At 38.3% G+C, this 25,027-nt stretch overlaps 1 protein-coding gene across 1 annotated transcript in view; it reads right to left on the bottom strand.

Annotated features, from left to right (window-relative positions):
* Positions 1-25,027, bottom strand: part of LOC136867477 (epoxide hydrolase 4) — a 201,449-nt gene that overhangs the window by 11,358 nt on the left and 165,064 nt on the right. The window contains exons 3-5 of the mRNA XM_067144685.2: positions 18,343-18,455; positions 10,775-10,943; positions 4,217-4,377 (exon numbers count right to left, since the gene is read on the bottom strand). Coding sequence (XP_067000786.2) covers positions 4,217-4,377; positions 10,775-10,943; positions 18,343-18,455 — 443 coding nt within the window. The remainder of the gene's footprint in view (positions 1-4,216; positions 4,378-10,774; positions 10,944-18,342; positions 18,456-25,027) is intronic.

Below are 25,027 nucleotides of genomic sequence, written 5' to 3'. Positions count from 1 at the left end.
ACAAGAAGAACAGGCATTGGTTGTGAAAGAAACAATGAGTGGTGTTTGCTAATGAAGAAGCAGAAGAATGAAGTAAAATAATGCAGTGTCATTTTACTGTAGTTAGTAACAACATTAATAGCCAAGTGCAACAACCTTGATTATTGTTATCAGGGTTTAAAATCACCATTAAACAATGTTTATGGTCACTTATAGTGCAACAGTCCTGATTATGGCATTCATTGGAACTATCGACGACCTCTTGACAGCTTTAACAATGGCTGTCCAGTGGCTGCAGCAACTGGACATCCTGGTTTAGTTCACAATCTATCATTTATTAATTTATGTATTACTGATATTTTGCATCATTAATGTGTTTTTGTATTTTTTTCTTCCTATTTTTCTCTATTGCACTTTTCTCCCTTGATTTCTACTTTGTGTTTTATTTTGACCTTTTAAATGTATTCTGTTTCTATATATTCTGCATCAAGGAACACCAAAGAAATATCCGTCTCAACCAGCCAGACAAGTCAGCAATAGCTGAGCACGTCCTATCGTTGGGTCACGATGTCCTGTTCCAAGATGTTCGAGCTCTTAACCACACTATACAGGTCTAGGATTATACGCAAAGTTGTGGAAATATATAAAAATCCTAAAAATTTCAACAGGGACACTGACTATCAATTAAGTAATATGTGGTTGCCAGCCATAAACAATTTACGTATACTGTAATTTCATTTCAGTGTTTTCCAAATTTGTATCTTCGCCATCACCAGTTGGTTCAAGCTAAGGGGATGTCATACTTTCACATGTATGCACACCGGGTATGCCTCCGCCCCCCTCTCACACAATCTCACATCATCATCATCATCCGCTGGTTTTCTCCACATATTTTCTTCCCATTCTTCAGCTCTGTTTCTATTCTATCATGGTGTCTTTTGTTCTATTTTATTTTATTAGTTTCTATTTATTTCTTCTACCGCATTCATCCCTGATTCATCTAATGTCCTGTCTGATACTTCTCAAGCATGCATGGTGTGATGGAACATCTCACCTGCAGCTTGTGTTGTCGTATTGGTGCACTTTTCCAGCAAACAGGGAGCCACCTGGTGACGAACGAGTGTACCACTACAATTCTCCAACAGTAACATATTCTTAAATTCAATCAACAGTTGAGATTTCCTTCTGAAGACGTGGAGCAAAGTTCTCTGCAAAATGTAAAGACCTTGTTGTCTTGACACCGCATAATCCTAAAAGTCTATCATGTCTACTAGTTCGGGCCGTGATAGTATCAATGTTAAAATTATTAGTTGTTTTTCATAATGTTTCTCAATTTTTGCGCAGCTTAACTTGCACCATAAGTTAAATAATCCATATTTTAAATTTAATTTTTCAAATTCATGCATTTAAAAATGCTAAACAATGAGTAGCAGTAAAATTCAAAATGGCGGCAAGGTTTATATATGACGATTTTGAAGACCAGTTACCGTATCTACAATATCTCAAGAACCAATATAGTGTAATGCTTATAGCGTCCGCTATGCCAACTTGCTATGGCACCACCGTATCGGCCCACTCTTCGACCCACCAATCACGAACTAGTGCTAGACCAGCCCCCTCTCGCTTCCGTCCGTGGTAGCACCATACGACTATGGAAATTACGAGACAATTAACCTGGAGTCTTCCACCTCGTGAAGTTCCTGGATACACCGAGCCTCCGGACTGTTCTGGAAGGACTGGTGCAGATATATAAGACAGGAGCGACTTGCCTGAGTGGCATTTGGTGTGGTTCAGAGGTGAGCTCAGTCAGTAAGTGAAGGCCAGTGCTGTGAAGTACATGAACTGTCGTGACTGTCGGACTAGCGTGCTACAGTGGAACATGTAGCCGTGCAACGTGGGACCTTGTGTGTGAATGTAAAACTGTGTGGGCATGCATGAACTGTGTAGTGTGTGGCCACTTTTGAAATACAGTGTGCACTGCCCTAGGTTGTAAGTGCGTGTGACATGTGACTTTGTAATATAAAAGTAATAATAATAACAACGTAAACGTTTCCACCTTTTCAATACTAAAATATATTCACAAAATTATAAATTACACGGTACTAGTTTCAACCCATCTAGGGGTCATCATCAGCCGTATTGGAGCAAAGATCACTTTTGGCAAAATCCTAAGAAAATGTTAGGATTTCGCCAAAAGTGATCTTTGCTCCAATACGGCTGATGATGACCCCTAGATGGATCGAAACTAGTACCGTGTAATTTATAATTTTGTGAATATATTTTAGTATTGAAAAGGTGGAAACGTTTACGTTGTTATTATTATTACTTTTATATTATTCTCAGTTCAATATGGACCAAAAACATGAAATTCATAACCATTAATGTGACTTTGTGACATAACTGTTTAGCTTGTAAGAATAATCTGTAGTGTCAGAACAAGTTATAAACTAAAAGAGAGAGGGAGCGCGTGCGAACTGTGTAAGTGTGTGTTATGAACGAAAGTTACGTGTAGTCCTGTGTACTTAAGTGCTTAGTTAATAAATCTTAGTATAGAAGCTACCAGTCTAGTGTTAATTTATCTTACTACCCCACCAACTCATCACAATATTGATAATCAGGGGAACAAATTTGGAAAGACTGTTTAAGGGAATATGGCATGCGCCTTAATATCACTAAAACCGAGTATGTGCAATGTGGCTTGCTGATACTATTCGCATCAACGGGCAAGACCTAGTTAAAGGCAATCAATTTAAATACCTCAGATCGCTCATCACCTCAGAAGGAAAAACATTACCACACACCCTAGCACAAGTAAATGCTACATGGCTGAAGTGGCGTCAGGTCACTGGTGTGCTATGCGACAAGAAATTTTCCAGCCACCTGAAAGGAAAAGTCTACAAGTCTGTGGTCCGACCAGTTGCACTCTATGGGTCGGAATGCTGGTCTGCAACTAAGAAGTATGAGAAGGTTCTGCACGGTATCGAGATAAAAATATTACGCTGGTCACTGGGTCTTACAAGTTAGGACCATGTCAGAAATGAAGATGTCCAAAGGCGATTGCCACTGGCACCTGTCGCACCTGTCCCAGAGAAGATTCGAGAAGCACGACTTAGGTGATATGGTCATGTTGTCCGAAGTCCTGCAGACTCAATCATGCATACAGCCCTCCAATTTGATCCTGGAGGTTCTCGATCTGTAGGTCATCCCCAGAAGCGATGGTTCGACTGCATCAAGGAATACCTGCATCTTGTAGGCATCAATGAAGCTGACTACAACACACATTTATCATATATCATCATTTATAGCACAAGAAAAGAACTACTCACAAGCAAGAACTCCAGTATTTCATGAACTAACAAATAAATCCTGGCCACGCAATAACTTACAGGATTCCAGCTTGCACCGCCCTCTTGACGGGGGTGGCTGTTCGTTCCGCATTTCAAACCCACGGAAGAGATCAACAACCAGCAAGGGTAAAGCTGTATATAGACCTTGACAAGGGTTCAGTTCTCAATGCTACCATCTCTGGAGTGGTTTGGCAATAATTAGTAACAGTCACTAACCAGCCATGCTCTTTACTTCCATCTCTGAGTATCAATAACTGTGTGTTTGAATGTTATATAAATAACTTCCATGAAAATGTGGGCAATAAATATTTATTTTTTGTTAAAAAAACAAGGAATGAAACACATCGATCACATGTATGAGAAATTTGCCACTGGAATGAATTCACATTGAATTAATTAACTCAACTAAATATGGCAACAAATCTGTATGGTACTACTCAGCACATGTGTATAACTCACTTTCTGAACATATTCGACAGGCTGCTTCATTGCCTGTATTTAAGCAAAAACTTATAAAATATTTACATAAGATGCTATGAACATCTGAGTTCCTTTGACTATGTAACTTGTATACATTAAATGTATCGTACCTCTATAATGAGTTTAACTCACTTTCTGTTTATTCTCATGTAAAACATCAGTGTACTTAAGATTCTGAGTTATCTCCTAATTCTGCTACATGTATATCAGATATGTATTGCACCTATATGAGCCATGCCTCAGGAGCCCTTTACGAAATAAATAATAATAATTTAAAAAACATTTAAACAGACATTAAGTAATCTGTGATTAGCAGCTCATTAATCAAGATTGATTCACTCAACCATAAGTTACTTAAAATTTAAACTATTGGATATAAAGCAGTTCTACACTATTTACTGAACACAAACCTGGTTTTCCAAAAGTATACTTGTAAGCCTCAATATCTTCATCCATAACTGGGGTTTTAGAATTTGAATCCTTGTTCACAAACATCTTCTTGAATCCACTCATGTCATACATTGTCATGAACAGCTCAGGAAGACATGGTACTTGAAAAAAGAAAATGTACCTGGAAAACACAATTTAGGAGTAAGTGACACGATAATAACCTGAACGTTATAACACTCCATAAAACTGCTCGTAAGGATTAAGGGAAGTTTGCAATTCCACACTTTATATTGTGCACACAGATAAAACTCTCATTATTACCTATTACTGCATAAAGTGAGGAAGATTGTGCATTTGCTTTGAATGTGGAGGCTAATTTTGGCAACCCCTCAACTGATTCAGTAGTCTCTCTTTCCATAGCAAAAAATGACCGTACTATGCAAGGGACATCTGGGGAACAGATCGTTCACAATCCACTGCTAGACTCACCGGTAAGCTGTAGTAGTGTGGGCGGGTGTTCGGTTTCTCTATGGTAGGCACAAACAATTATAGGTCTTTTTTCAATAGCTGGAGTATGAAATTGGTGCTGGTGTTACCAAAAATGGCCAAATAATAAGTAAGAGGTCCTAGATATATTTGGTAGTGTGAGAAAAAATGAAAACAAAACGCTGAGGAAGCGGACAATAAGGTCCTCGAAACATGTACGGTGTATTAAGTGATAACAAATAATTAATTAAATAACTCTAAGTATTGACAAGGCTGATTTTAAACATCAAATGTGTGTTTATTGGAGTAGAGTTGAGCTCTGTGCCGAGGTGTCAGCAAAGGGAGAAAAGTTGGTCGTCAGCTGATGAAGCCTATGCGGTTTAGTTGCCTCCTTACAGTCCTGGTAGAAATGGGTTCTAAGACTCCCAGCATTCAACTGGGCGGTGATCTGACTCACAGTAGCCCGTCAAGCGCCCAGTATGGTTTTTCGGAGGCAACGTGATGTCCGTTCGTTAAACACATGTGGTCTTCCTGTGCGGCAGTTTATGTGGGTGGCAACATTCTTTCTCCAATATTGAAGATCCACCCTTGACACTGTCGACCTCAGAAACCCGAATTCATATGTAATCTAGGCAATGCTATGACCCATGCGCTGTGCACTGATGATCTTCCCACATTCAGAGTTGGTTAACTCGCAACATGTTGCCATCTTCACGACACTAGTGTCTGTGTCAGACTGCTCAGGTACGCTGCAGCTAGTCACAATGCTCAGGGGTCATACACAGCACTTTTTCTAATGGGACACCCCTTCCTGTGACTTATGGCCAGTCAGTGTAAATCACTATACTGATAGCAAACACAAATAACCTTCAACAAGCATAGGAATGCAACACTAATAATGCTAATGACATACACTCAGTGAGAACTCCACTTGCAAATCAAACATTCATTCCCTATGCTTACCTCTAACCATGCTAACGCTAATGCTGCACAAAGAACAAAACAACCATTTCCCCAATCCACCTGCCACTAAGTGGCTGAAACTAGTCCCAAGACTAATGTAATATTATTTACTTGATGTATTGAAATTTATTTCTTGTAATTGCACTTCGATACAGAACAAAAATGAAATATATAGCTTATAATTGCTTTTCTGTGGCATGGCTCAGGCTATAGAGCCTGCTATTATCCCCAATCATATTACACTGTTTAATTTAAGTTAAATTTTACAACTTTCTAAAACTGTATAACTTGTAGACTAACTGGAAAAGCTTATCATCTAGTTCCTATGGTTAATATTTACATGAAGAAAGTAAATTATCTTAGATATGTGCTATAGATTATATTCTTATATGTAAGTAATGTTTGCAACACCTTCTTTTGAACAGCTGAGTACTAGAAATGTCTCTCATTTCAGCTGACAGGGAATTCCACAGGCAGATAGCAGGGGATGTGAATGAATGATTAGTCATCTCATATACACAAATCCGTACATAAAATTTCATTGTAACATATGCACTATTCACTGCACTTATAACCTACCAATGCTTTACGAGATATAAACTTCATTATATATCCATATTAACTGCTAACTATTATATAAGACATTCCAATATAACCTCCTTTTCAATACAATTACTGTAATGAACCGGAGGATATAGTGGAATTGAAACATGCAGCTGAATAAGGGTCTATGTTACATTTTTACCCATGCTGAGTATTTGGCAGAGTAAGGTCTATGGACTACACTACTTCCACAAGTTATGCTAGAGAAATAGCATTGCAAAATAAGGGTCTATGTGCCCACTTGCCTACCACCAGGCATACTGAAGCACTCCAGCCTTTTCAAGCTCATAACTCGAAACATGCCTGGTGTAACAAAGACCCTTATTTGGCCATACACTTCAATTAACAAATCTTATAAAATACCAATGTTTTGGCAATGTGCAAGCAACCCTCCCCCTCCAAATAACTCCTGCATTGAGGAGAGAAGACTGTCTAACTATGTGTCATAGCAAGTGTTCTGTTTCCAAGGTGAAAGGTAGAAGCCAATCGTATTCATGAGCATTCAGTGAATGCAATTAATTTTATACCATTTATACCATTCGGAATGGCAAAGATGGTAGATGAGGCAACCCATCCTCTCTGGGGAAAATTAGGAAAGGAAACCACTGCCTTGTGGAGAAGAGGGATCTTCAAAGGCTAAGGGAGTGAACCCCGAGAGAAAATCCTCAGATGTGTTAGACTTAGCAAGTCAGCAGATGAGTAAATTTGTACTTGTTTTCAACTATAATACAAGCCTCAGATGGAAGTTTAAAAATGGAAATGGAATTAACAAGTCTCTGGCTACAGTTGCACAGCATGATGGTAATCCTGATGTTTGTGCAAGTGTTTGATCAGGGAACAAAATCCGATTTGGAACAATAAATATTTTAACAATGCATGGGAAGGAAAATGAATTGATTGACCTAATAGAGACATGAAAACTGGACATCCTGGAATTAAGTAAAATAAAAGGGAAAGGAATGAAGAAACTAAGAAAGGGGTACACCTTGTACTGGATGGGTAACAGTAAAGAGAAAAGAAAAGGGATTTGTAGTGAATCAAAATGTTGAACCAATAGCTGAAGTTGAGTATGAAAATGAAAGAATTATAATAATGCACATACATGTAAACAAGGAACTATTGATGAGAGTACAGGTGTATGCTCCACAGACAGGATGTAGCATGGAAGAAAAAGAAGAGTTCCTCAATGAACTGGACATACATATTGTTGGAGATGGGATCACGATAATGGGAGATCTGAATGCTCATGTGGGAACTGATAAAATGGGATATGAGAATATTCTGAGCCCACATGGGTATGACGATAGAAATGAAGATGGAGAGAAACTATTTAACTTTTGTATCAGAAATAACCTGATAATAAAGAACACATGGTTTATGAAGAGGAATAGCCATAAGATCAGCTGATGTAGTTGGGATGGACAGTATGGAAAACTCACTGCTTTTATAATAACAGACCGAGAATGGGGAAGATACGTCATGAATACAAAGATAATCCCCAGTGAAAGTAAGGTAGATGATCATAGATTATTAACTGTGGAATTAAAATAAGTAAAAATCCCTAAAATTGTATTGAAGAAAAACCAAAGATCAGGATTTGGGAATTGGAGGAGGAGGATAAAAGAATGGCATTCCAAGATTGTATAAAATGGAAGTTGTCTAACATGGAAATATGAAGTGGAGAAGAAGAGTGGGACAATTTAAGACAGACATTTGTGGAAACAGCAATTGAGGTATGCGGAAAAACAAAAGCAAAGGTTAAGGGAAAGGAGACACGGTGGTGGACAGACAAATTTAAAAAAAGAAATAAAAGAAAGGAACAAGGTGAAGAAAGAAATGGATAAGGAAAAGCAAAAAATGTATCAGAGGGATGAGAATAAGATGAAAAGGTTACATGTGGAATACAAAAGACTGAAACTATAAGTAAAGAGGAGTTTCAAGGAAGAAAAGGAGAAATGTTAGGGAGAGTTTACCAACAAATTTGAGCAAGATAGTCGAGGAAATCAGAAACTATTATACAGAGTAATAAAATCGAAAAGAATAAGTCAAGAAAAATTCAATGCATTAGAGAGAGAAGATGGATCCATAGTACATGATGAAAAGGGTCTTCAGAAGGTGATGGCAATTTTTTTTTTGAATAATTTTATAATGAGAATGACTGCTCGGAGGAAGAAGAAGATAAGAAAATGGAAATAATAGATGGAGAAAAAGAATAGAACCTGATAACATGGTTGGAACTTGAAAGGGCAGTGAAAGCAATGACCAAAGACAAAGCAAGTGGAAAAGACGAATTCAATGCTGATATGATTAAGGCAGCAGGAAGCATTGGACTACAGTGGCTATACCGAGCCCTCAATGCCATATGGAAGGATGAAAGGATACCTGAAGATTGGCAACAAAGATGCATTGTACTATTGTTCAAAGAAAGGAAATAGGAAGAAATGTGAAAATTATAGAGGTATAACTCTATTATCACATGGGCTATAAATAATGGAGAAAGTCATAGACAAAAGACTGAGGGATATAATAGAAACACAGTTAGAGGAAGAACAATATGGCTTTAGAACGAATAGATCAACAATAGACTTGATACTTACAGTGCAAACGATAATTGAAAAACACCTGGAAAGGAACAAGGAAATCATCTTCGTATTTTTGGATTTGGAAAAAGCTTATGATACAGTTAAGAGAAAACACATACCATATGAGAATGCCTATGGAAAAGGAATGTACCAAAATCATTAATTAACTAGAATAAAATGTTGTATCATGAGAGTAAAAGCAGTGAACAAGTGGGGAATGGTGACTCTGAAACATTTTATACAAAAAAAGGTCTCAAGCAAGGATGTGCACTGTCACCATTATTGTTTATTATAGTGATGGATGAAATCATAAAACATGTAAAACAGAGTATCAGTAGTGATGAAGTGAATGCATTGGTATTTTCAGATGATGTGGTAATTTGGGGAAAGGGAGAAAAGGAAGAACAAAGGAGACTGGACATTTGGAATGAAAATCTGAAGGAGTTTGGTATGGTAATTGGTAAAAAAGAAAACTGTAGTCATGCACTGTGGAAAAGAGAAAAAGAGAAGCCAAGTGAACATAGACGGAGAACAGTTAGAGAATGTAGAACAGTTTACATATCTGGGTAGCATTATTAACAGAAGTAATGAAATCAACCCTGAAATTAATAACAGACTAAGTAAAGGTACGACATTTTATCATCAAGTCAGAGAGCTTTAATGGGATGACAAAGTACCCAAGAGAATGAAATTAACGTTATATAAACAGTATTTCATACCAATTGTAACATATGGACTAGAAACGCTGGTAACTAATAAGAGACAAGATAGTAAGATCCAAGCAGTATAAATTACATTTTTAAGAACATCGGTTAAAAAGACAGGAAGAGATAGAATTCATAATAATGAAATCAGAGAAGAGCTAAATATAGAGCCATTAGTACAAAACATTCAGAAAGCAAGACTGAGATGGTTCAGACATGTAAAAAGAATGGGGAAGTAACAGTTAGCAAGAAGGGAATTGGGAAGAGAAGTTAGGGAAAGAGACCAGTTGGAAGACCGAGAAGAAGGTGGAGGGATCAGATTTGGAAGGACATTAGAGAAGCTAGATTGGATATGGCGGAAGTAATGGAGCATGAAAAGTGGCAGGAGAGAAAGGAGTGGAGGAGGCTCGTTAACCACACCTGAGTGACTGGAGTGGGTCATTGATGATGATGATATACCATTTCTTTTTTATTCAAAGATATTGCCAGTATTATCAGCAGCAGAGTGTATGAGTTATCATATACAATACCATTATATTACTGAGAACGATGATATTAGTGATATGTGATATACATTTCAACACCGCATTGTAATCAAAATTGACTTTCAATCTATTAGGTCATGTAACGTACATGCAGTATGTGTTGAAGAGATGTTAAGTACAGAACAAAAATGGCCAACCGGACACTGACACAGCGGTCATAAAAATTCGATATTCATTGACTTGGCCCACAATGGGCGACTTGCATGCACTCTACAGTGTGATGGCAATAGTGCCAAACCTGTATCTTAGATCCTTTCCAATAGGACAAAGATGACATAGGCCACCATGGATCAATTGATATGAAATCAGGAGGTTGTGGGTTTGGATCGCACTGGTGTCTGGTTGGCCGTTTGTTCTGTACTTACCATCTCTTCAACATGTACTGCATGTATGTAAGACAACCTAATAGACTGAAAGTCGATTTCAATTTTATTAATATTTGTAAATTCATCAGAGGTTCACATGCTCGTGTGCTCTAAGGAAGTAACTCGCCACTGCATCCGAGAGTAGGCTAATAGTCATTAGAGGATGCTAGTGCATCACAGTCAGGCTATCAGCCCACTGTTAATGTTTAGTTGGGACAGTTAAGAAACAAAAAGGTGTAAAAAAAAAAGGAATGTTAAATACTAGTAATGTGAATCCAAAATATTCTTTTTGTGGGAAATAGTTAGTGTAGAGAGAGAGTAGATACATACCAAGACATTAAGAATTGCTTCTTATTGGATATCATAAATTCTCTGAATCCAACAGGGTGAGGAGCATCCATTATGATGTATTTCTCAATCATTTCTGGATGAGTTCTCACGAACTGCCATCCAACAGCACCACCCCAGTCATGAGCAACAAGAATGCATTTTGTGCGACCTAGGACATATGAGGAACAAATATTTCATTACAATTGTACAAGATATATAGAGTGTAATTAAGTTTAATAGTTAGAAAAAACATGCAATGAAGAAAATGTGCATGGAAATACACCTTATATACATACAGGGTGGAAGTGAACTCAACAGACAAACTTTTACTAGTTGATCAGGGATGATGGCCTAATATTTTGATATAAGGAACCCAAGGTATCTTATTACTTAGTAATTTGATGGTGCTGTGTACGACATGTATCACATTCCTTCTACCATGATAGATGGTGCATATCGGCTAACCCTACATATGATACAGGGTACAGATCTCTGCAAGTGGTTATGGGGGTGCTTAGGGGTTGTAGTGAGGATGTAAAGGAGAGGGCATACGAGTCTCTTGTAGATCCCAAATAGAGTATGGTTCCAGCGTATGCGACCCTCACCAGGATTAATTGATTCAAGAACTGGAAAATAATCCAAAAAATGCAGCTCGATTTGTTCTGGGTGATTTCCGACAAAACAGTAGCATTACAAAAATGTTGCAAATTTTGGGCTGGGAAGACTTGGGAGCTGCTCGACTAAGTAGTATGTCACATGTTATGAAACTTGTTTGAAACATTTGACATTAAGTAGTATGTTCCGAGCTATCAGTGGAGAGATTGGGTGGAATGACATTAGTAGATGAATAAGTTTGAGTGGTGTCTTTAAAAGTAGGAAAGATCACAATATGAAGATAAAGTTGGAATTCAAAAGGATAAATTGGGGCAAATATTCATATATATGGAAGGGAGTTATGGATTGGAATAACTTACCAAGGGAGATGTTCAATAAATTTCCTATTTCATTGAAATCATTCAAGAAAATGCTAGGAAAACACCAGATAGGGAATCTGCCATCTGGGTGATTGTCCTAAATGAAGATCAGTAGTGAATGAGTGATTGACGAGGCATGAATTTACATTGTTAAAAATACACTTAAACCTATCATATCGCTACTAGTTACGTTTTAAACAACTACTGGAAAGCAAACTTGAGAAAAGACTGAACACTGTATTTGTACCATCACAGTAGAGTTGAAGCCCCATGGTTGGATTGAGAACTGCAATGTAAATATTATGCTCAACTTTACTGTGACAATTAGTCAAAGCATGATTTATTTTTTTTATTTTTCTTTACGCCGCACTAACACACATAGGTTTTATGGCGATGATGGGATGGAAGGAAGCAGCCGAGGTCTTAATTAAGGAAGGTACCATTTGCCTGGTGTGAAAATGGGAAACCATGGTAAACCATCCTCAGGGCTACTAACAGTGGGGTTGGAACCCACTATCTCCTGAATGCAAGCTCACAGCTGAGCGGCCCTAACTGCACAGCCAACTCGCTTGGTTATTAGTGAAATTATATTACGATGAGTGAATGTATGAAGAGGGAGTTTCGTTCAAAAAATAAAGAGATTACATGTATATCACCCTGGCAACCAATACTCTGATGGTGATTTTTTTCCCCCAGTATTGGGACTCGAACTGGGGCTAACTACTGTGTCAGACCATAAAGACTTCAAATTATCAAATGATAAGGTCCACCCAACAGAGCAATATGTTGTCCTGATGCACTGACAGACAGCCAGCAAGACGTTGGTAGGTTCTTCTGTTTTCTGCAGTCGTCTGGAAGTGGACATGTCCTGCACCTCTTTGGTTTTGTTACCACTGAGAAGCCTGTCTCATCTAAATTCCTAATGAGATTAGGTTTCTCATCCAGTCCAGACTTTTCATACATAGTTTCAACTCTCAGTAGCTATAATTTTAAATGATGGCACTTTCACCTGATCAACACTTTTTAATTAAAAATTAAAGCTACTGAAACTGGGAAATCAACACAGGAATTATGAAAATAATAAATTATAACATCATTTCAACAACATTAGAAAAATTACAGATATTCTGGGTTTAGCGAGTTGTGGCGGCTGGTCTGTTGTACGAGAGATTTTGTGGCAAGCGCAAACTTAATCAATACAGTTTCTTAAACAAGTACCACCATTTCCAGCCTTCTTTTTTCTGCTTCATCTCCGAATGGGTTAGCATTAGGTCTGCTGGACACTAACTGAAAGTCATAATCGTGAACACCACTCACTGATAACCCGAACCATAATTTCTGCATCTCAATAGTGCAGAGTAAAGGTGGTCAAAAAAATGCATTGTCCAAGAGTACTCTGTGTCAATTTCAGACAGCTGGTAGAACTGGGAGTGGTGAGGTGAAATGAAATGAAATGGCGTATGGCTTTTAGTGCCGGGAGTGTCAGAGGACATGTTTGGCTTGCCAGGTGCAGGTCTTTTGATTTGACTCCCGTAGGCGACCTGTGCGCCAAGATGAGGATGAAATGGTGATGAAGACTACACATACACCCAGCTCCCGTGCCAGAGAAATTAACCAATGATGGTTAAAATTCCCGACCCTGCCGGGAATCGAACCCGGGACCTTTGTGACCAAAGGCCAGCACATAAACCATTTAGCCATGGAGCCGGACAGTGGTGAGGTACTGAGGTACCATTCATTCCTAACATTGTACACAAAAGAGCGCTGAGAATTCTTCTTTATTTGCCAGCTAAATGCACATATTTGCTCTCAAAACTATAATATCTCTTGTTCCACCAAATGGTTAGGAACATTCATAAACTTTTATGTTGTGCAAGAAAGATAAGAGTTTCCTCACGGTAACATACTAGGAATAATCACCAAGTTATGGTGGTTAGTAGGTGTTTACATCTAGATGTTGCCATAGAGTCACTACAGGCTGATTTTAAATTGTACTCAACCAATTTTTTCTCTTGCCTACTGATTTGTCGTATGAATTGCTGCTGGTACATCTCAGCACAGATATTTTCTCTCTTGCACATTGAAATGGCCTATGCAGTGTTCGTAACATTCTGTTTCATGAGTTCATGTGTCACATATGTAACTTAGTCTATGTAAACACATCTTTCTTATCTAATTGCCACCATTCGAGACACCACATGGGGAGGGGACAGCGTGTCATCAGGAGCACAAAAACTGTTTGAAACAGAACCAGCATTGGGAGATTTCCTGGGCATTACTGATTATTTTTTAAATATATCTTCTCGGCAATGACAGTTTATATTTCTTACTGAGACGTTGGGCACTGCTTGAGGATTTAGCCGCTTTACACTTAATTCAGGCTTGTAGTCATATTCAATAAAGTGATTACTACACACGATGGAGTGACCATTGACGTTCCATAACTTATCCTTGATATCAGCAGAATAATGAAATTATCATCAGAACTGGAGGAATTATGCATAGTAACCTAATAATGACCGTCAAATGGTCTGTGTATATACCGTGTCTGCTTATTGTTTCCTATTTGGCTCTTCCCAAGAAAATTCATGCAAACTAGTTCCAGGAACTTTATTTCTAGAGCCTTAAAGTTTGCAAAAAGGCTTGCAACAGTACATCATTGTAATATAATTGACTTATTTTAAAAACATGACTTCACTTGCAAATGCAAAGTGTATAAAAATACCGCCAAATGACGTGATCAGGTGAGGTTGTATTGCAGCATCTCTAGTGACAAACATAGCATCCACAGAGTGGACAGCTGTTAGTCACTATTGGACAGGCTTTATGTTACTTGTAGACTAAGCTCAGATAGAAGAACTGCATGAAATCTCACAGCAAGTTGGCCGTGTGGTTAGGATCACGCAGCTGTGGTGTATTTGGAAGATACTGTGTTCGAACCCCAGTGTCGGCAGCCCTTAAGGTGGTTTTCCATGGTTTCCCATTGTCACACCAGGCAAATGCTGCGGCTATACCTTAATTAAGGCCACAGCTGCTTCCCTCCCACTCCTAGCCCTTTTCTATCCCATCGTCGCCATAAGACCTACCTGTGTCCATGCAACGTAAAGCAAATTGTAAAAAGATTAAGATAGTGCTGAAAATTCCACTAGAATGCGTTGCATCGGATCATCTTACTGAAACATATTCCAAGAGGTGCTGTCATCTAACGGTGACTTTTTTCAAGTTGAAGAAAACCGTGAAGTTTTAAACTGACACCCCCTATGGCCTTGACGTCGGTATGGGGGCTTGTGTGCTTGTGGATCCGAAGGACTGTGCTAGTTCAAGGTTACCCATGCTGGATTGGCCTCACTGTAGAGCCAGATTAACAAGGAGTCTCGCAAGTTGCCTGATTGGTGTCGGTACTCTTTCTTCTTCATTTTTATATTTTCTACCTTTACTATCCCAACTTTCTTAGATTTCAATTTTCTGACTGTCTACACAACCTCTCTGCCTTGGGTAGAATGTTCATCTTTGACTGGGTGCATGTGTGGAGTTTTTCATCCTTTCCCAGTCACATCCCACTGTGGGTGGGGTTGCTAGCATAACACCCATGGTAACCCCTGCCTGTTATGACAGGCAACTAAGGGAGGCCCCAGATCCCCTAGCTGAGTACTAGAATTTCTTCCACTTACTTGTGCCAGGCTCCTCACTTTTGCCTATCCTCTCCAATTTCTCTTGACCACATCCTGTTCTTTTCCAACCCCGACGGTATTCAGTTTCCGAAGCCTAGGGAGTTTTCCATTTTCATGCCCTTCAAGACCCTTACCTTTCTTTGGCTGATACCTTCATTTTTTGAAGTGTCGTACCCCTTAAAAATTTCCCCTCTGATTAGTGTTATAGTAATAGAGGATGACTGCCCAGTTGTAGTTTCTCTTGAAACAATGATCACAATCACCACCTTTCAAATTGTCATAGTGTGCGCCCGTAACAGTTTCATCACATTTTAGCAGAACCCCAGGGAATGCTGCATGTCTTTTGGCTGCTTTGAGGTCCTATACTAGGGTTTATGCCCCATGAATCTTTTTGCTTGTCCCTGACCTAACTGATTCAGACTAATGGTATTGTAAAGGAACTTGTCACTAGTCAAACCTAAGTTCCTAAGTTGGCAGCCTTGCGTAGCTTCCTGCAATGTTGTCCAAGCCATGCCATGTTGGATCTGTAACCTGTCTTTCATGAAGGTTCAACGGAAGCTTTACCGCATTTGGTTTATGAGGCCTATGGGGTCTCTTATTTCCATGCTCTTCGTAGCCTTTCCTTTTCTTTTGCCGATAGCTCTTTGACCTCTTCCTTTCTAATTATGTAGTGTTCATAGACGCCTTAGCCCAGTTGTACTTCATCTATTTATGTATTTATATATTGGTGACAGAAGGTCCCATGAGCCTCTGGCTCATAATAGGGACAGCACAGTACAAACTTTTGTTAAGCCGACAGAATAATTACATTTCTTATACTTCAGCTGTTTCAATAAAGTGACTAGTACATTTTTGGATAACTAAGACATAGCTGTTATTTTTATAACATTTTAGCAGCATAATTTTTCAGTAGTATATTCACATATTTCATGGCTGTAAGATCTTAAATATGGATGATATATTAATGTATTAATTAAAGTTACAGAGGTTATATTAAGATATCTGTATAGGAGTAATATTCCTTCAAGTTTTTCTTAAAACATTTAACCAATTCACACTACTTTATAAAATTGATGATTCTATGCCTTTCACTCCATGCTTTACTGAGGTGGAGTGAGAGGGATATATCCTTAATGATCCTCTAGTTTCAGGTCTATGAATTTCACTACAATGGGAGAAGTTAACAGAAGAGTGGGTTGATTTTCTGTCTAGCTTATACATAAAGACTGATGATGAAAATGCAATTTGCTTATGGAATGGCAGAATATTTGACTCTGAAAAACTTCATGGGACGGTTTGAGGAAGGGGAATCCATACATGATTTTGATGGCTCTTTTTTTTTTTTTTTTTTACTGCACCTTAATCTGTACATTATTCCTATCAAAAAGGTAATTTTGCTGATTACATAATCAATATGGCTTTTCCAGGAAAGTGCTGAGTCTAATACTATACCAAGATATGCAGCTGAGTTGACTCTCTCTGTTGCTTGCTTCTGTAGGGTAACAGTGCTAGCAGCTGTGATCTTATGGACTGTTTTGTGAAAGAATAAGTATTTTTTTAGTCACATTTATGATCATTTTTTGAGATAAAGTGCAGTTCAACACCTTGTTCATGTCATAATTTGATCTTCCATTATTTGTGTTTCACTTAGTCCTTTATAAGTTATTGAGATATCATCGGCAAATAATTTACATTTCCCCTTTAGTGTTAAAGAGTGTATGTCATTAATATAAATCAAAAATAGAATAGGACCTAGTACCAATAATCACCACCAGACTGAGAGAGAAAACAAAACCGCTTTTCCCTTTCTGAAAATCAAATGATCACAAATATGTCTCTTGATCATGGCCATCCACCAACGCTGCTAATTTCAGATGACCCCAGCCATAGGACATAAGTTATTTACAGCAAAATGAAAGTAGCAGACTTGACCTAGTCCACACCAGGAGACACAGTCTACTCTATACACTGTACCTCATGGATCTTGAAACTCCAGACTGCTGTACAACATGAAGATTGCAAGGTCACCACTGATTCGTTTAGCAATACAACTACAGTATATTTTTAAAATGGTATGATAATAACTCCTACCATGTATATGCATATGTTTTTGCCAGTTTTTGTGGTAAAGAAAACACGTAATTTTCAAGGGAAATTCATTTTTTATTTATTCAAAATATTGGCCATCGGCTTGTCTGCTTGTCTTTTGCAGCAAACCATTCGTCGAGCCATTTTCTAACTTCCTCGAAATTGTTGAAGTGCTGCTCTGCGAGCGCGTGCCCCATTGATGCGAAGAGGTAATAGATGGCACCAGGTCGGGAGAGTACGGTGGGTGCGGAAGGATGTCCCATCCCAGCGCTTTCAAGGTGTCTTACACTGCTTTCGCTGTGGGAGACAGCGCATTATCATGTAACAAAATCACTTTGCCATGTCATCTGGCCCATTCTGGTCATCTTTCGATCAATGCGTGATTTAAATTAATCGTTTGTTGGCGATAGTGTTGTGCATTAAGGGTTTCATCCAGTAATGCCTGCAATTGCTCGTCTTTGCACTTTGTGATCTACCAGAAATCACCATGTTTAAATTGTTGAAACCATGTCTCACATGTTCTAATCGATGGAGCATGTTCACTAAATGTTTCTACCAGCAAACAAAGACTTTCCACAGACTTTTCTCCTTTGATTAAATAAGAAAAGCAATGTGTGCCGCAAATGATCTTTCTCAGACACAAACGTCGACAAGATCACTGAACGATACAACACAGACGCTAGTCTTTTTGGTGGACTCAACCTGTGTGTTTTGGTACATTTGTGTCAGACAAACAAACAGATGTATGTGTCATATTCATACACTGCGTACTGTTCGCTGGTGACATCTCTTAGTGAAATCAGAAAAGACCTGGATATACACCTGATATACTTACCTAAACCTTCAACAAGTTCCTTCAGATCATTTACCAAATGCTTCATTTGATAATGTTCAGTCCCGGAGGGTTTCTCAGAATCTCCATATCCACGCATATCCAGTGCCACTGTCCTGTAAAGATGAGAAAATAAATATTAGTCATCACATTATAGGCCTACGTTTAACTATATTGATCACATCAGTAGGGGCTCGTGAATTTTACTGCCAATACAAACTTTGTCCTCAGTGTTCCAGGATTACATTTATATTTCACAAACTGTTACGTCACAGCAGAGTGGGTGTCTTCTTGAGAAATTAATAACTGGTTTGATAGAAGCCAGTTAGAGTTTAGGAAAGGTTATTCCACTGAAGCTCAACTTGTAGGATTCCACCAAGATATAGAAGATATCTTGGATTCAGGAGGTCAAATGGATTGTATCGCGATTGACCTGTCTAAGGCATTTGATAGGGTGGATCATGGGAGACTACTGGCAAAAATGAGTGCAATAGGACTTGATAAAAGAGTGACAATGGGTGGCTATATTTCTAGAAAATAGATCTCAGAGAATTAGAGTAGGCGATGCTTTATCTGACCCTGTCATAATTAAGAAGGGAATTCATCAAGGCAGTATTTTTGGACATTTATGTTTTCTTATATCTTCTTCTTCTTCTTTTATGACCACATAGGATCACTTTAGTCAGTCTGTCGTTCAGGTCTCTTTCAAGGGATTGTTCGGGCTTTGTGATCTTCCCAGTACTTCTTCAGATGCTCCGATCTTCGTGCCCTTTTCTCAGTTGAAAATATGCGTATTGTTGGTTTGTTTTGTGTAAGGGTAAAGTGGAGGTTTGTATTCTTGAGTTTTGTATTCAATTTTATCTTATGTGTGGTGTCTTCTATTGTAAGGCCTATTTCCCTCACAACCTCTCTTACTTTTCTGATCCATTTACATCCTGTTGTGGTAGTTTTTGAGATGAGATTGTGTTGTAGTAGTTGTTTCAGAAGTCTCTAATTCTGCATCCTCATGATATGTCCAAAGAATCCCAGTCTCCTCTTACACATAGTATCTCTAATGGTTTCTAGCTCTTTGTACATGACTTTGTTAGGTATTAACTGCCACTGTCCATTCTTCTGGTATTTTTTGTTGATGCAGGTTCTTCCAATCCTCCTTTCAATTTTCTGCAGTCTGTCAGTCTTTGATTGTTTATTCAGGTGAAAAAGTGTTTCTGCTGCGTATGTAGCTTCCGGTTTTATAACTGTGTTGTAGTGTTTTGTTTTTGCATTTATTGATAGACATTTCTTTTTGTAGATATCCCATGTTAATTTTTGTCTAATCTATTTGTTCTTGTTTGGATTGAGATTTTTTCATTTAGGTTATGTGTTATTATTTCTCCAAGATATTTAAATTGAGTTACTATTTTGATCTTATTATCATTAATGGTAACTTCTTTTAGTTGTGTTGGTTTCTGGGGCATAATTTCTGTTTTTTAAAATGATATTTTGAGGCCAATTTTATTTGCAATGTTTTGAAGTTCTGATATCTGGGTTTTTGCTTCTTTTATGTCCACTGCTAGTAATGCTAAATCATCAGCGAAACCCAGGAAATTTGTTTTGATTGTTTGGCCAATCTTTATTTTGGGGGACATTTCCTAAACCATTCCCTCATTACAATTTCTAGAGCACAATTAAATAATAGTGGTGAGAGCCCATCTTCCTGCCGTAGTCCAGTTTTAATTTCAAATGTCTCTGATGTTTCACCCCTAAACTTCACTTTTGATTTGATGTTAGTGAGAGTCAATTTTATCATGTTTATTAATCTGGGGTGTAGTCCAAGGTGTCTTAAAATTTTGAACAGAGATTCTCTATGGATGCAATCATAAGCTTTCTTGAAATCTACAAATGTTATCAGCATATCTCTATTTCTTCTCCTGTTATAGTCAGCTAGCTGATGTACCTGTGCTTCGCTATGGAATTCTACTTTGTATACAGAATTCCTGGTTAGGTAGTGTACACGTTGTGAGCAAGATTGTATTAAATTGCATAGCTCTTAACGTTACCCTAGAAATGCGATGGGGAAGTCACCAAACGTCTCTTCTCATATGACGACTGGGTTAGGAAATTTTCATTGTAATGGTAGGCCTGCTTGCCTACTATCAAACACAATCAAGTCGGGGAGTTTTCATTATAATTTGTAGGCACTCAATCTCCACCTGCCTTTTTACATCCTCAAAAAGACTTTCTTAGTAATTTTCCCAACTAGTAGTGGTGTGACGCCGGTTCTGATCCACTTTGGGGTGGGGTGTGGGCGGGGGGCGTGGTCTGTGCTCTGATTGGTTGGGGGGTGGGGGCGTGGCCTGTGCTCTGATTGGTGGGTGGGTGGGGGCGGTGCTTTGCTCTGATTGGTGGGGGTGATTAGTGCTGGGGGGGAGGGTGGGTGTGTTGGTCTGTCTCTGTGGGGGAGGTGAGCGTGCGTGCGCGCGCGCGCGCGCGTGCAGCGTGGTGGGGGCGGGGTGTGGCCTCCACCCCCTTGGCGGGGGTTACGTTTCCCCTTTGTGTAGCTGTGTGTGTGGCAGGTGCGCGCTCCCCTCCCGCTGAGTCAGCATCGTTCCCCCCTCGCTCCCCCGCTGAGTCAGCCTCGTTCCCCCCTCGCTCCCCCAGCTGAGTCAGCCTCGTTTCCCCCGCTTCCTTTGTTCTTTTGTGTGTGGCAGGTGCGCTCTCCCACTGAGTTGGTTTGCACGTGCGCTCTCCCGTTGAGCCAGCATCCTTTATCTCCTATTTTTAAACATGCATGCACGTGCGCCCTCCCGCTGAGTTGGTTTACACGTGCGCTCTCCTGCTGCGATGAGTTTAGTATATATATAGCCAGCATTCGTTTGTGGAAACGTATTCGCTGGTTCTGCGACCTTGCTTGTGTACATCAGTGATCTATTACATATATCCTTGATTGCTGCTCGCGCTGTTCGGGATTGACCAGAGATTTGATTCACACCTAATCTTTTGGTAAGTTTTTTCTCCCTGTTTCTTTGTAACGCAATGTAATAAGTTATAACTTGATTGAATAGAGAGGATAATATTAGGATTTCTTTTTTTTTTTTGTTTCAGAGTGTGATTTAACTGTTTGCCATCAAGTAATGGACTTGTTGAAGAAACTTTCTACTTTATCCAAATCAAGAGGAAGCGAATATAGACCGCTAGATCAATTAGCGGTCAATGAAGTTTACAATGTACTCTCGTACCGAGCTGTTAAAACTCGGTACGGGAGGCGAATTGTTGCAGATATTTTAGAAAAATCTGGTGACGAAGAGGTGGCAACATCAGTATTTTTACCAGCCCAGTACCAAGAACTAACCGATAACGACGTGGAGGAATTAAATCAAAGGGGATTGAAGCTCATATATAAAGGCAAAATTAATTCACGTAACGAGGTAGATTTTGTTAAATAGAAAGTTTAAAATGTTTGCTTTAATATTTTAACATTGTTCATGCATGTATAGGGGGAAGGGTAGTCTGCTGAGGAGGAGAAGGCGCTAGAATCTTCCCTACCTATGTTTTATCTACCATAGTTTTTAGCTGTGTTTATATGTGTGCCTAAGCTGTTTTTTGTTTATATGTGTGCCTAAAATATGAAATATAAGCATATAAGTGTAAGACAGAGAGAAGGAATCGAACAGTTAGTTATAGTTTCTTCATGTCTTGAGGGTTGTAAGGCAGAAGAAGAAGACTGTTGGTTAAACAATATTACACCCTTAACGTTTACTGTATACACATCAGATTCTTCGAAAGAATACTATCAAGAGCACAGGAAAAATGTTGATGAGTGTGTGTTACGTGTGATATTACAGACTCCAGGGTTGATAAAAATGCTCATTTTTTAATAATTTCTAGTTATAACTACAAAACTCTAAGGTTTGAATCGAATGTGATAGTGTTTATTGATATGTACAGTAATATATATCAACAGCATTTGTTATGCAGTCTTCAAGATGAGTGTGATTCCGAACTAATTCACTGTTCTTGTGACGTTATACATTCCCCGTATTCGTGGATTCAAAAACAGTTATTGAAGTACAATACGGATGTACATACTGTGTACAGCAACTGTCATTACTGTCTATTTAAAGTAAAGAAATTATGTCAAATGTATTAATGTTTATTGATATGTACAGTAAGGTATATCATTAGCATTTGTTATGAAGTCTTGAGAACAAGTGGGATTTGAAACTAATTCCTTGTTCTAGTAGCATTATACATTCCTTCCGCAATGGTGGATTCATGCGGAAGTACATAACTGTTATTGCTCTTTTTTATTAAAAATAGAGAAATTAGGTAAACAATGATGGAACCAAAACGTTTGAGGTTGTCAGAAGAACTTTCCTTTTCTTTGGATAATGTAACAAACAATCATAAATTTGAAGAATTTTTAAGTGACACATACACCACCGTAGAGAGTATGTTAGAACAATGTGGTTTGGACAGAGGGTTGAATGTGTCTGTAGACGTTATTCCATCAACTCATCTTTCAATCTATGAACCCACGTTAATTGAAAATACAAATGAATTGAATACATTTTGGGTAAATCTAGTTGACAGTCTAAAGAATTGTATACAAAACAACTGTTTAAGCAAAGTAACTGTAAGAGTAGAAAAATGTTGTATGGCTTGGACATTACTAGAAACTAGTTACAGGACGCGTATGTTTACAGGGTCAATTAGAAATAGTTGTGAGTTGAAGGATCCTAAATTGTTTTTGGAAAGGTGTTACATATGGTTTAAAAAGTATGTGCAAAAAGCGTTAGAAAGTAGTGCGTTTAAAGTAAACACATCATTGATATCTGAACACATATTGCCTAGTTCGGATCAGACAACTAAACTTCACACCAACACCAAAAATCATATTATTACTATTGCAACAGATTTACGAGACTGGTATGAAGAAAATGTTGTGCAAGAGACCTTAACCAAATTGAGTCGCTATCCAGAGAGAGATTCTGGGTGGGCTCTTAAGTCGCTGTTGGAACTGCGAATAAACATAAATTCATATGTAGGATTTCATGCGGGTCACCATTTGAAATTACCTAAAGCCATACGGGATAAGAAAGCTGTTGTTAATGTACAATGCAACGATGATGACTGTTTTGCATGGTCAATTGTAGCTGCTCTTAACCCAGCAAGAACGCATACCGAGCGTCGATCATCATATCCACACTATAGAAGTGTTTTAAACTTAGAAGGAATTTCATTTCCTATGGAAATGCAAAAGTTGTCTAAATTTGAAAACCAAAACGATATATCAGTGAATGTGTATGGAGTAATGTATGAAAATGGAAAGTGGATGTATGCAGGACAAGATAGCAATCAACCGTTTACAATTGTACCTATTTACATTACAAAGAAATTAGAGGGTTCTGCAAGGAAGCATGTAAACCTATTGCTGCTCCAAACGGAACAAGATAACGTTGTATAACATTTTTCGTGGATCAAATCTCTATCTCGGTTAGTGTCTTCAACAGTTAACAAACATAATCATAAGATCTATGTGTGTGAACGCTGTTTATCATACTTTGGTACACAACCCAGACTAGATAACCACATGGTTACGTGCAGTCAATTTAATCCTGTAAAGTTAGAAATGCCGAAAGAGCATGAAAAATAATCAAGTTCATTCATTATAAACATAAAGAAATAGTTCCTTTTACTATTTATGCTGACATCGAATGCGTTTTGAACCCGATTGACACGGCTATGCCAAACAATGAAACTTCCTATACAACTCCCTTGAATTATCACAGAGCGCACAGTATCGCTTACTATTTGCATTGTTCTTACAATGAAACATACAGTAGATTTAATTTATATCGCGGAGACGATTGTTGCGAATGGTTTGTTAGAGAATTATCTAGTATTGTTCAAGATATAGCACATTATTATGCTCAAGTAGTTCCGATAGAGGAACTTAATAGAGATCAGGAAGAAGAATATTTAGGAGCAACTACTTGTCATATTTGCGAAAAAGAGTTTGTCGCAACAGATGTTAAAGTTAAAGATCATGACCACTTAACTGGAAAATTTCGTGGTGCTAGTCACCAGTGTTGTAATCTACAGTACACCTTACCGAATTACATACCAGTCTTTTTTCATAATTTGAGTGGATACGATAGTCATTTTATTATCAAACAATTGTGTGAGAAGATTGTAGAGGAAGAGGAGAATGATGATAATGCGAGTGAGGTATTTAATCCAGGAAGGGTAACATTAATACCTACTAATACAGAACGCTATAAGTCGTTTACTAAAGTTGTTCCTGTTGTTGATAGTAAAGCTTTCAGGTCGTTGCAATTACGATTTCTTGATTCATTCAACTTCTTAGGCAGTTCATTAGAGAAATGTGCTTTGTACATGAACAATGATGCTAAACATATCACGCGGAAATATTTTCCAGATGCTGTTCATTTCGAATTGATGTGTCAAAAAGGTGTTTTTCCTTACGAATATGTAAAGGAAATAAGCGTATTAGATGAAAGAAGTTTACCACCAAAAGATATGTTTGGTAGTTTGCTTACTGGTAGTTCTATTTCTGAGATAGAATATGAACGAGCACAACGTGTATGGAAAACTTTTAATTGTGTTACTTTGGGTGACTAGTCAGATTTGTATTTGAAAACTGATGTGCTACTTTTGGCAGATATTTTTGAAAACTTTAGAAAGG

This window comes from Anabrus simplex, chromosome 3, assembly GCF_040414725.1.
Source record: "Anabrus simplex isolate iqAnaSimp1 chromosome 3, ASM4041472v1, whole genome shotgun sequence".
Classification (NCBI taxonomy): Eukaryota; Metazoa; Arthropoda; class Insecta; order Orthoptera; family Tettigoniidae; genus Anabrus; species Anabrus simplex.
This window is presented reverse-complemented; position numbering and strand designations above follow the sequence as displayed.